The sequence below is a fragment of the Dysidea avara genome, chromosome 10, assembly GCF_963678975.1.
Source record: "Dysidea avara chromosome 10, odDysAvar1.4, whole genome shotgun sequence".
NCBI classification, from domain to species: Eukaryota; Metazoa; Porifera; class Demospongiae; order Dictyoceratida; family Dysideidae; genus Dysidea; species Dysidea avara.
In genome coordinates this window covers 26,842,266-26,856,877 of record NC_089281.1, presented here as the reverse complement: position 1 = coordinate 26,856,877, position 14,612 = coordinate 26,842,266, and the positions used below count along the sequence as shown (strand labels likewise).

General features: G+C 37.3%; 1 protein-coding gene across 1 annotated transcript in view; it reads right to left on the bottom strand.

Annotated features, from left to right (window-relative positions):
* Positions 1-14,612, bottom strand: part of LOC136236873 (protein mono-ADP-ribosyltransferase PARP14-like) — a 290,930-nt gene that overhangs the window by 14,966 nt on the left and 261,352 nt on the right. The window contains exon 18 of the mRNA XM_066027105.1: positions 2,993-4,685. Coding sequence (XP_065883177.1) covers positions 2,993-4,685 — 1,693 coding nt within the window. The remainder of the gene's footprint in view (positions 1-2,992; positions 4,686-14,612) is intronic.

Below are 14,612 nucleotides of genomic sequence, written 5' to 3'. Positions count from 1 at the left end.
AACTACACTAAACTTTTTCCTCAATCCGGCTGATCCAGCTTCACTGCAAATAGTTTTCCAGTCCACAGAATGTTTACGACACGGGAAGAGAAATTTCAACAATTCTGCAATCGACTGTATGTATTAGTTAAAGCACTGCCACGAGTGTTATACAGGAAATATAGCACGAAAAGAGTGGGTGAGAGACAAATATAGCATGAGGCGAAGCCAAGTGCTATATTTCGTCTCGAGACCACTCTTTGAGTGTTATATTTCCCGTATAGCACAAGCAAAGGCAGTGCTTTAAATGGTATAGAGAACTTTCAACTTGCAATACACACAAGACACACGAAACAATTAGAAACTCATGGAGTAGTGTTATCATCGGTAGAATAGGCATTGCGCCTGTGTTTTGCCTGTGTCACACTGTGCTGCTCCTGCATTAGTCGTTTTGTGAGTCTAGTCCGTCTTCCCCACAACTAAAAGTTTTCGATTGTGGTACTTTAATAAGCATATTTCCGTGATATTCCTAGGACTCGTCCGTTTATGTGAACAAAACGTAGTAAGAATGTTCACTGCTGCTGATCACAAGCAACCCATCATCGAAATCTTCAAGTGTATCTATAAATTAAATCCAGTGTTTTTGTTTTTATTGGTTGGGTTGACTGGTCAGCCAGCACAGTCAGGCTATCAGCCTACACTGGCTTGGTTGATTGGTTGTACTGGCTAGAATGAGTGATTACTCACTAGGGGTGGGCGATACCAGAAAATTTTGCTTCAATACGATTCCAAGTACTTTATCACGGTATTGATACTGATACTGAGTACTTGTGAATTTTGTGCTTAGTAGCCAATTAGTAAACCTCACAGCACTGAAAATTTCTCAGTGATGACTGGTTGGTTGAATAAAGCTTGCATTATAGTACAGTAATGGCTGAAAAATTCCAATTTTTAGTGTTTTCATAAGTTTTGCATGCACAATGTGAGCAAAATATCACATGATTACCAAGTATCGAAATTTCCAATTCTTCATAAAAAGTACTCGATACAAAAGTATTGGACATTCTGGTATGGGTATCGATATTTTATTACTTGTACTGCCCACCCTTGGTTATCAGCCTACAAAATAGACCTGGCAGTTCTATAACTACCTGATATAGAACTGTGGTTTATTAAAGTGTTCTATACACTGTACAAGCCACCAATGACTGGAACAGTTTACGCAATCACATAGTTAATGCACCCACACTTAATGATTTTTAAAATTTTCTCGACAGTAGCTGGTCTATTTTATTGTATGATCATAAATTAGTTAATTATATAAGTTTTTGCTATGTAATTGCGAATTTGTTAAATTCTTTTTGTGCAGATCAGGCTTTACAGGCTCCTTGAGCCTTCTTCACCTGTAACACAAATACTAATACTAATAACTGCCCAATATAGAACACTTGTGCTTGTATGGCAAAGATAGAACACTTTTTGCTTTGATACTCCCACACAAATATATATGTAATAGTCATACCACGGACATGAGTGCTTTACCTGATACATACGCACAAGCACAAGGGCTGCAGGCCTGAGTACGAGTGTGTATATACAGGCAAAGCACGAGTGCCCGTGGTATAACTAATATGTTCTACTTTAGCATGTAGACCCACCAAATTGGCAAAACCTTTAGTTGCTATACCCTTCTATTATATAGGGAACCGAGTAAACTATGATTGTGGGATTGAATTTTGCCAAACAAATTGTGATTGTGGGATTCAATTTTAATACATCAAACAGTAGTTTGATTTTATTTTTGCTAATATAGCAATTTTAAGAGACTAGTGTTAATTATGTTACTTTAATTGCTACATTTACAAAAGTAAAAAAACAAACTACTGTTGATGTATTAAAATTGAATCTCACAATCACAGGTTGTTTGGCAGAATTCAATCCCACAATCACAGCTTGCTTGATTCCCTATATAAGAGAAGAGGACAGCAGTACAATATCAAAGAAATCTGATGATTTCTGGATATAGTGTGCACTCCTATTAGGTGTGCAATGTCTCAAGTTGATGATGGTGGCAGTGCGCATATCTCGTTAAGGCAGTGTGTAATGAGATATACACGCTGCTAGCAGTGCATATAACTCGTTAACATTTTGAGTCAGTGCAATATGTGATATATATGCACTGGCTTTCCTTTGATCTGAGGTGTAAAAGTGGTACATACATATATATACCACTTTAGCGTGGGAGTTCAAAGGTGCCGCTCAGGGTTTAACTAGCATATTGCCCCGGCAATATCATGGGAATGCAGTTTGCTCATGGCTTTGATGCCCAACCAGTTCAAAAATACAGTACGCTTTGACTCATTATATTGAGCAACACAGAGCATTTAATTATGGATTTGGGTTTGTAAGTTAGGCTAGGCTCAGTGTAGTTGCTAAGTTTAGATTATTTAAAAACTATATTCTAAGATGAATGATCTGTATAACGAGCGCTTGGGTGATGCGTGGATGCGTATTTCTACCCACTACGCGAGGGGCGCGTCAGCCATTGAGCAACCACGAAACAAGAAGAATATGACAACCCAGGTGAGTAGCTTATATTCCTAAGTACTTAATGTATTAACTTACTTACTGCCACAATAGCAAAGGTTCAATGTAGTAGTTAAAACTTTACACTTCAAAAATCAATCCTACAATCGAAAGTTTCTGGCGTTTGTTGGAACATAGCAATGTATGAACAACGTTCTGAGAGCTATTTTCCCATGCAATTGAAACCACAATCGATCATCAGATGCTAGTGTATAAAACAAATGGGGTGAGTGCTCTGTAGTTCTTTCACCTATCAGGTGAGTGTGCCCTGAGTGATTTATAGCATTTATACCACGGCTGCTTGGGATATTGCTGATATATACACCTGCAGCCCTCGGGCTTTGGGTCAGTAAAATCCCTCGCAGCTGTGGTATAACTATAATACATATATGATCAAGTTCATGATCACATGTATATATAAACCAACTTTTTGTAATCTTGTCTTCTAGATCAAATCTTTGAACATTTATCACTTCTCCAGTAGTGATATCCTTTTCTTGCATGGGATCACTGTTAAAGATTATCTGACACTGTATTCCTCCATCTGTAAAAGTTACGGTTGGGCTCTGTTTCTGTTGCTTATACAATTGATAAGCTTTCTCTATTTGATAGTTAATCTTGGCTTCATAATCCTCATATAGGTTGTCATCCACCAGGTACTGCCATGTGACTTTCTTTTGCATCCAACTAGCTTCTGTTGCTATGGCTTCTGTCCACAACTTTTCAGTGTCTATTTCATGTAAAATCCTCTCAATTTCAGTCTTCACAATTTGTACATCATTCTTACCACCTCTAACTTGTATTCGTGAGAGTTCAGTCTCTATTTCAATACTGACATGATTGTCTCTTGCCTTTTGTGTCAGTCGGGATATCTGGTCTAGTTTCAAGGATGCTATTAGAGGGTCAACCACTGGAAGTGATTCATAATTCTGATCAATAATTTGCAGAAGATAGTCTTCTGCTTTGATGACATTATCCTCTGATTCAGCATACACTCTTATCTGTACAGGAGTGATACTGAAGATACCACCACTAGTGGACTGTGCGGTGAGTAGTGGCATTGATGGGTTGTACACCGATGGATTATCAGAAACACTCTTGCTGTACATGTCACTTGTGCTGGTGTTGGTAACATTTCTTCTACCAGAAATGTAAGAATTTACAGCAAAATTAGTACACCAAACTAAAAGATTTGGTTTAGCTTGTCCAGGTTTCCTAGTGGATATGTCAATAAACTTCTGCACAAAAGTTTGATACATGTCTCTTTGATACACAACAATTTTTATTTCCTGCAAAAACACAGGCCGAGTCAATGCAAATTCAATTATTCTTGCACACATATCTTGAGCAACATCACTGGGATTGAATGATAATCCTCCAGTACCAATGGCTGGAAATGCTATAGATACCACTTTATTACACTCTGCTTCCTTTAGACAGGTAGTGACCAAGAGGCTTAGAGCATTGGCTTTACTAACATCAGGTACGACCACATGGAACACCTTCTTGCATTGTAGTTGTCCTGTTGCTTGAGTAATACACACTTTCCCTTCCTCCAGTTGTTTATACTGCTTGATGTACATTTGGCAATCTTGTTGCATGCTTGGACCAGCCTTCTTGGATATAACTTTAGACACTGCAATCGATGTTAACTGAAGATCAGAAAATGTTATGTTTACAATGACATCACTATCATCATCTGAGATGTCACCACATTCTACTTTTACTGTGATATTTCCTGTCTTGAAGACTTCTGACATAACCCCTGACAGTGGGGATGTGAAAGATGATAGAGAAGGTTGGTAACTTGAAGTGACAGTAGCACTTGATGGTAAAAGTGTCCCAGGTGGTGCTGTTAGAGGAGAGAATGTAGACCCTACATTCTGGGAGAGAAAACTCTGAAACTCCTTGTATGTGCTATCCATGAATATAACAAACTTGATAGATTTGATGCAGCTTTGGTTAGCTTGATAATAGTTATGAACTGTAGTGACCATGACCCTGGCTACTACATCAGAGGGAAACTTAAGACCACCAGCTCCAAGGGGAGGGAATGCAATGGAAAATGCTTCTTTCTGGTCACAAAATTGCAGACATTTTAGTACTATTATTTCCAGTTCCTGTAATGATGGTACAACCATTTACAATGATGACCAAAGTTATGATAAGTATAGCAGTGCTTAATAGTAGGGATTACAAAGTTTAAAATACCCTGTCAAAAATCTAAGTTAGAGATTAGTGACAACATGCACTATGACAATTTTTTGGTAAAATCAAGCTAGCTTTTATAAAGAATCTGAAATGTTTTGTAAAAAAAATCAAAAAGTTTTGTGCTGCTTTCTACAGACCAACTGTTTACCATATTGCCTTGGATTGCAGACAGTATTGTATAACTGTTTGGTCCTGTTTAGTCACTGGGGGTATAGAGTAGACTAAGTGAAGAATGTTACATAGATTACTTTTAAGCTTGAATATAACATCAAGGAGAGTACAATGAGGTATGAAGTTGAGAAATACATGAATGCTGATTGCTGAACCTGAATATAAATGCCAGTCTTATAGGGGAAAAGTAGTGAAACAATTCAGGCCGCCTACACCTGCAGATATACTAGTGGACATTTAATCCCCTACTTCAGATTATCCACTAGTGTATCTGCAGGTGTAAGCACCTCCCTTGTTTTACTACTTTTATTTCGATGATATCTAGACACACGGTAGTGTGTTGTGTGGCTAACAAAGCTGGCATGCCACACCGTGAGTATATTTACAGGAAGAAACAAAACATGATTTTCACCCATATGTAGCTTCGTGCTCCCTTCTCGAAATTGGAATCATTTTTATACTGCAAATGCCCTCCACCTTCAGTACCCCAATACCAAATTTGAGTAAGATTTCCTAATGCAACCATAAAATATTAACCTTCAAAAATTTGCTTAATTTCTTTTATATAATGCAAATGCGTACATCGATTTTCATGAACTTTGGTACACTTTAAGAATGCATTGTGGCACAATCATGTACCAAGTTTGGTGCAAATCTGATTAATAGTCATAGAGTTATGGATGACTATTTGCATTGAAAAAGGCTGACTTGTTGTCACACCTACAGGATAAACCGCTTATGGGAATAACTTTAAAAAATTGCTATGCATATAGGTTAACCATCATAGCTCAAACCTTTTGTGATTTAAAAGAAATTGCATTGACAGCTATAGAGGTAATTACAAGGAAAAAACTGTTAATTGTGGGGTTGAAATACTCTAATAGAACAGTCACTGCGGGTAAACAAGGTGCATGAAAAATGTCAAAAAAATTCACTTATTAGTGTTCAAACCATACTGAAAACCCAAATCCTTAACCACTGAGCTGCTGCTATCACGGCTGATCACCTCACTTAATTTCTACTTTATAAATGAAAATTCTAACGATAAAAGCTCATAATTTCATAGATCTACCAATGGAAAATCTAGAACATTCTATATGTGTTCTATTAGAAATCGTCGAAAAAATGTGTGCTTTATTAGAGAATTACAAAACTAATCAAATAAACTCTGTAATACAATACTATTACAACTTCTCTAATATTCCATCAAATCAAAGCCAATATTGCAAGTACACAAAAGAAATTTGAAATTTTCAACTAGAGTAGGGACCATACCACATCGATAAAAAGTACTGAAACAAGCTGGAGTAGTACACAATAATAAGAAATGTTATATCCCTACTGTGCTCAAGATGCCATAACAGAAAAGCATAGTAGGGATATAACACTTCTTATTATCATGCACTACTCCAGTACTTATTATCGATGTGCTATGGTCCCTATTCTAGTCGAAAATTCCTAATTCTGTTGTGTACTTGTTTTTGTAAATAATTATTTTGACTGATGAACCCACGCATACCACATCAAAGAAAGAAATCGCACCTCACCCCAGCTATATCATTTTTTTTGTATAATACACTTAAATTATCGTCTGAAAATTGAAGTATCCATTACGCTTCATTGTCAGCTACTCAACTCTTTACACAGCAGTACGAATCAAGAACAGCACCTCTGTAATTTAAGTAGCCACTATGAAAACTATATATATGGGCGATTTCCATTGTGAAGGGAAGCCATCCCGTGTTACCACCAAATTGACACTTTTTGCTGTAAGCCAAGATGAATAGGACACAAAGGAGGACACTGGTAAGTCCATGAAGAATACATTGTATGTACTGCAGTATGCAAAAAGGCACCTCTTGGGCCAAAGCGACGTCGAAAAGCAAAAAAAAAAATCAAGCACGTAGCCTTAGCCGTTATTAAGTTACATTTGTCTGAAGGCATCAGTCGTTAAATAATTTTAAAAAAATCTGTTGCAACTTGTTGGGTCGATCTGAAGGCTTGCTTGGGCTTAGTTTTACCTAACCAATACTCAGAGATGGGGTAACGCGTTACATAATATAATGCATAATATATATTACAATTTGGAAGTTGGAGTATTATTATAACGTGCTACTTCGGCTGGTAGAGTAATATAACTTCAGTTACTTAGGCAACCAAGCACTCCGTTACTTGTAAATTACAAGCAACGCTTCTCTACACAAGTAACGCTTCTTTACACAAGTAACGCTTTGTCACAAAGTTAATTTGTAGCGATTCGTTAGCTACTAGTGCAAGTAACTTCATTACTTTTCAATGCTAGACGTAGTAACTTACATGTTTAAATACATGTATCGAGTAGTAGCTAATGATCCATCAGTATTGAATGCTCCTTTGCGCCAGTTTGCGGGCTCTGCCTATGCCAGAAATCTAGACAGACCACGCATATCCTATATACCACGTGACTGTATTGGCTAGAGGTGTACCAATAATCGGATTGGCTAAAATATCGGTCACCGATATGGCATTTTTTACCAATACTATATCGGTATTAGTCTCATGCCCAGACTGCTTTTTTTCTTTTTGTGTGGGGGTGGAGAAAAAATTTTCATTTTTTCTCCACCCCCACAGAAAAAGAAAAAAAAGTGGTCTGGGCACGAGACTATATCGGTATCGGTACAGAACAGTAGGAAGACCGATATCGCTACCGATATTTAGACAGTAGTAATAGTTTGTACATAAACAGATTATGCATTGGTTTTCTACGTTATCCATGTGGCTTATTGCTCTCTCAAGCCATATAAATACACACGATTCTAGTGTTTGTTGCTGCAAAGCATTCTGTCTTTACAAATGAAGCAGCTATGGAGTACCTTGCATTAAAAGAAGGGTCACAGGATAACCAAGGAAACTTGCTGTACCAGTTTTCTCACAAACCATGAGAATGCAGAGTAATGCAGAAATATCCGTTTAAGGCTTCATGGGAGTATATGTAATAGTTATACCATGGCTACGAGGGATTTTGCTGATATATACACCCAAAGCCCGAGGGTGTGTATGGTGTGTATGTCAGCAAAATCCCAAGCAGCCATGGTACAAGTGATATATATCACTTGGGGCACACTCACCTAATAGGTGAAAGAACTAACGAGAACTCATCCCATTTGTTTTATACAGTAGCATCTGAAGATTGATCGTGGTTTTAATAGCGTGGGCTAATAACCATCAAAACGTTCTCCATACGTTAAAACGTCATTAATACGTTACTATGCTTCAACACACAATGTTAGAAAACTTGCGATTGTGGGATGGAGTTTATATTGTTATCATTTTTGTACTAAGTTAAGCCAACTAACTTCGCTATTGGGACAGTAAGTAAGTTTTTATATTAAGTTAAGTACTTAGGACTGTAAGTGACTAACCTATTTCAACGTAGCAGTAGTAGCTTTGCTGTTCCGTGGTCTGTTCAAAGGCTGATACGCGGTGGGTAGAAATATGCATCCACAATCACCCAAACGATTAGTTTATGCCTTCATTAACCTTTAGTAACCCAACTACCCTATCTAAACAAATGTGCTAAGCTTAGCAACTACTACAAAAACGAGTCCCACAATACAAAGCTCTATGTCACTCAATATAATGAGTCAAAGCGCATCGATTCTTTGAACTGGCTGGGTATCAAAGTCATTGGCAAACTGCTTTCCCATGTTATTGCCCGGGCAATATGCGAGTTAAACACAGAGCGGTGCCTTTGAACGCCCACGCTAAAGTGGTATACATACATAAAATGTTTGTGGGTGCCTAATTGTCTGGATTGCACAATAGAAACCCAAGCTGTATACCACCACAGGCAGAGTATAGCATGCACATGTTGTTGTAGGGTAGGTAAATGTACACTTTTAACTATAATGCAAACATCGGATTGGCTATCGGCTTCTTCTGGTGGCATCAATATCGGATATCGGTACATGCCAAAAACTCATATCGGTACACCTCTAGTATTGGCTACTATTTAATGCACACTATGTGTGTGAACACACGTGCTCTATGTGTGTGAATATACTTGGTTAGTCGTACTGATGTCGGAAGTTGAAGAAGTGGTCATCGTTGCTAGTCAGGCTAGCGACAGTAGTAGCAGTAATACAGGCACTAGAACTAGCAAAGGAGTAAAGGAAGCTACATTGTATCATTGGAAGTATAGCCACTACTTCAAAGTAGTAGAGGAAGGTGATAAAACCTAAGAGCTCGTTGTACTCTTTGTTCAGTCAGTGCCAAACTGCTCTCCTGTGCCAGAAATACAACTTCCAATTTTAAGAAACACTTACATGGATTCTGTTCACAAAACCGTGAATCTGGTTGCCATCTTACCTGAGACTGTGAAGCGTAAGAGATCTGCAGAGGAAGATGGAGGTAATGAGGCTAAAAGACAGGCAACACTGGATAAAAGAGGTGTGTCGTCAGAAGAAGTTAGGAAGCTAGTAATGGAATATATCATTGATGATATGTTACCTCTGACAACAGTAGAGTCCCCTGCTTTCAAAAAGTTGATCAACGAGCTCTTACCTCGCCCTGTACAGTTACCAGACAGGAAGACGCTATCTTCATACATAGAACAGGCATATGATGCAATGACGAGACTGATCAAGGAAACTTTGGGCACAGTAGAGAAAGTTTCCACTATGGCTGATGTCTGGACTGCACACCATAGAAGTTATCTAGGTATGACCGTTCATTGGATCAATGAAAAATCTTTAAAAAGGCAGAAGGCAGCCATCGCTTGTATTTGTATTACTGGGCATCACACTTACGATATCCTGGCAGCAAAGATTGAAGAAGTCCACAGAAGCTTTGGGTTGCATGGTAAGATCAGTGCTACAGTGACCGACAATGGATTGAATTTTGTGAAAGCCTTCAACACTTTTTCTGTGCAGGAAACTGACCTTGATGATATTGATGAACATTCAATTACAGATGATGATTGTGTAGTGCTAGATGATGATGTAACCTTTACAGACTTACATGATGTAATGATACTGGATCAAGAGGATGATGATCTGACACAGGTTGAATACGAGCTTCCTCCACACCAGTGATGTGCGTCCCACACTTTGGATTTGGTAGCTAGTACTGATATTGAAAAGCACTTGCTATCATGTACCTTGTCAAAAAGTCTCTATAGAAGTTCTTTTGGAAAGTGCACGGCACTGTGGAACAAGACAAGGAGATCAACACTGGCTGCAGACAAGATGAGTGATAAACTGAAGAAAAAATTATTGGTTCCATCACCAACGCATTGGAACTTGTAGTACGATGCTGTTTCTAGAGTGATTGAAAACCCACCTGCAACCCTGAATGAGCTGTGCACCAGCATTAGTCTTTGAAGTTTTACAGAGAAGGAGCTGGTATTTTTGAAGGATTATTGTGTTGTTCTTGAGCCACTTTCAAGAGGATTAGACATCCTTCAAGAAGAGGACCATTGCTATTATGGCACTTTGCTTCCAACACTTCAAACAATTGTCAAAAAAATAAAAGCTGAAATACCAAATTTATCACCAGCAGCAACAAGGCTTGCGTATGCCATTGAAAGCTCGGAGGTTTAGTCACGTCTTTGATTCCAAAGAAGCCATAATTGCTGCACTTCCATCACCTAAGTTTAAGGTGAAGTGGGTTGATTTGCAAGAAAAGAAGGATGCATACAAACAAATGATGATAGATGAATTGCATGCCCTAGAAAGTGTCACTGTAAGTGAAGAAGATGGTAGAAGTGGTTTGAATACAACACAACACAATGAGAAGAAAAGGGATTTTTACGAGTTCGATACTGATGATGATGAACAAACAGAAGATGATGTAGAGAATGAGGCTGTTGCGTACTTCAAGAATGCAAAAAGCCTTGATTGCTTGAGTAAATATCCGAAAATTAAACAGCTGTTTTTGAGATACAACGCAACTATACCATCAAGTGCTTCTGTTGAAAGGCTCTTCAGCCTAGGCAGTCTTGTTTTGAGCTCAAGACACAATAGACTAACAGATGGCAAATTCGCGAGAATCCTATTAATGAGATACAACAAACATTTTGTCAAGCTCATTTAAGCTGGAAGCATATTTAGTAGTCAGGATTTTCTAACAAGAACCAATGTCATTTAGCTTTTTTAACATCTTATGTACTTCAATATTTGTGATTTTAAACTACAATGCATATTAATAGTTTTAGTAATGGTACAAGTTCTTCATGGTATTGTAAATAAGTAATAAGAGTTAATTGGTAACTATTATGTAGTATTGACTTAATAATTTGTAATATTAATAAGGAGCTTAATATGTAGTATTAATAATATGTAATATTATTAATAAGTAGCTTAATATGTAATATTAAATAAGTAACTTAATATGTAATACACATTAATAAGTAACTAAATAATAAGTAACTTAACAAGTTACATTATATTTTATAACTAATATATTACATCTGTAAAAAAGTAACTAGTAATATGTAATATATTACTTTTGCCATGTAACTTCCCCATCTCTGCCAATACTGCCACATCGTTGACTGGGAAAAACGAGGCTGGTTTTTGGATGATGTTTTTCATGGGCCACTCCCACACTTTTGTGGTACTTACTATACAGTACTGTCGTAATGTATGATGATCATTTAGTTGTATAGATTGGTGGGGTATATTAGGACATACTCATGCCAATTGTCATCATATTAATAAGTGCTATATATGCTAATAAAACTTGTAACAACAGGCTGTAAATTGTAGTCTAGCATAAAAGGTGCAAGATTTGCTTTGTAAAAATTGAGCAATTGCAACTTATCATGGTTTGCATGAAAAATCAAGATACTCTAATATTAGCGATTTCAGACCTCCCAAATTTGACACTATCAATTACACTGTACAAGTAACTAGTGTTGCACCGATATGCATATTTTCACTTTTACCGATACCGATGTTTCACTCATTCCTGTAGCCGATATGCCGATATTTACCGATATTCTTCTATTCTGTAGGTCAGGGGAGAAAGAGCAAAAATCATCTAAAGTTTATGTGCGTGTATAACATTAGTTGAAATAATTTAATTACTTGCGTGGGCGGCCAATTCTACAATGTTTGCTACCAGTGTGCCACTAACCCCTTACATGGAAATGAAAGCCAAGTAGTTATAAAACACCTAAGTCAGCTTCTCAAACAGAGTTTTGGTGGGATTCCAGACCCTTTCCAAATAGTGATTGGTTGATTGCGTGGGCGGCCGATAAATATACACAGCCTATTATAGCCTTGCAGCCACACTATTCACACATAAACAAGCCTAAATAGTTATAAACAGGTACAGCAAATAAATGTTTACCACTTACCACTGCATTCACTGCTTTCTTTTAATACTGTCACATGTTTATTACTGTCGTTAATGATTGATTGTGGGTTTAGGTTATCGGCAAATAACTTCCTCTTTGTAGCCGATACCGATACTTGCAAAATCACCTTATATCGGCTGTTACCGATTATTCAACCGATTATCGGTGCAACTCTACAAGTAACAATTATAAACTTATTACTAAAATTGTTATCCATACCCGTGGTTTCAATCTGCAGTCACTTATGCACGTTTTAATCTTTACCCCGTAAAATTACGTGAAGTTATCATGAAGATATCATAAATTAAAGTTTACGTAATTATTTTCCCCGTACATTTCTAATGGGAATCATTTTGTACAGATTATTGAATGGGAGAAGTGGCACCGCTATTATCATGCGAATCATGGCCTTACCAGCACTTTTACTGCCAGTTTCAGTAGCCCTATAGGGTAATCTGGGGCGCTGAATCAAATATGATGGTGATTTTTATGTTTGGGTACGATTTTGCCGACTTTTCCGACACAAACTGTACTGGAATCCGGAGGTACGCTCTCGTAACATGGATTTTATGTTGTAGTGTAACTTTCTGTCGACTGTAATTTGATAGTTATTTGCTGCGGGTATTAGTGGGTTTTGAGTTTTATAGACATGGTTTTGTATCTGTGATAAGCCTAGGGCTGCTAATTATGGTATAGCTGCTAGCAATTCACTCATCTATTTTGTTACATAAATAGTGTCTGGTAGATATATTCATTTAGGAATGCTTAAGTGGTTGTTTTTCACTGCCTACTTAATCAAAGATTTTGCTGTATTAGTAGACCTATGTGCCATAGCTTAGGGTGATACAATTCAATACTGCTTAATATAAGTGTGCTTTACACACTATAATGAAGTTGCATTGGAGTGATTATGGTGGCTAAGATCACCGAAATAAGTTCTTAATATGTGTGTAAAGTGATATAATAGTGATTTGGTGATTTGGCTGTGTGCTGAAGATATAAGGGTCAAAGTGCAATATTTAATATAGATGAGATTCATGGCATCCCTAATATGAAATCAAAAGCAATGAATAAAAGCATTTTTATTGTTGTAATTTACATTGGTGCCTAACTAGGGGATTCAATATGTACCAAAGCAGTATACAGATTAGCAATCATTACAGTGTTATAGTGAGCAAACATGATTTGTAATTGCATTTTCAATGTGTACACTTGTTCATTTCACTACAGTAAAAATTTCATGCACATATGTTGTTGTATGCTCAAGTTATAGCCAATTACTGTAGCGGTGCCGTATTTTCAATGGGCAAGTCTGTACAGAAAATTCTTTACACTGTCAGACATTTTGAGTCATAAAACGATAATGAAAAAAGATATTAAGAAAATTTCTTCACATCTTGCTTAGTGGAATGTTCCTTTACAAATCTGGAATCTAAAATATTCAAAGTATGCAATTATTAAAAATGGTCTGAAATTGCTACTAATATAACAGTCACTGCAAAATTTTAATAGACAAATAGTATACCTAACTTGAAAGGAACTTACTATGCTATAAAACATTATTGCAAATAAATGCAGGCACTACATATATATTACAACTTTATATAACCATGAATGAGCAAGCACAAAATTATATCTATTTTAGGACCACTTTTATTTATCATACAGTACGATAGTTACTGTATAGTAGGGACCACAAAGGAGTAGGCGTGGCCCACGAAATAATATCACCCAAAAACAGCCTCAATTTCCCCTGACGACGATGAGGCAGTATTGGTTAGGTGAAACTAAGCCCAAACAAGCTTTCACATTGACCCGAAATTCTTTCAACAAGTTGCTACAGAATTTTAACAATAATTTATTTTTAACATAATTTTCTACTGACTGACTGAGTAGCTAACTGACTGATGCCTTCACAGTTCAGACAAGTGTAACTCGATAACAGCTAAGGCTATGGGCTTGATTTTTTCACTGTTCTACGTTGCTTCGGCCCAACAGGTTCCTTTTGCCATACCACAGTACGTACAATGCATTCTTCATGGACTTACCAGTGTCCTCCTTTGTGTCCCATTCATCTTTGCTGACAGCAAAAAGTGTTGATTTGGCGATAGCATGTGATGGCTTCTCTTCGTAACGGAAATCGTCCGTATTTGTCATAGTGGTTATTTTGGAAGCAGAGGTGCTTTTCAAACACTTTTGATTCGTACTGCTATGTAACGGGTTGAACATAGCTGACAATGAAGCATAATGGATACTTCACTTTTCAGACGATAATTGATCTAACTGGGGCGCGCGGCATCATTTCTTTCGATATCGGTGGATTGCA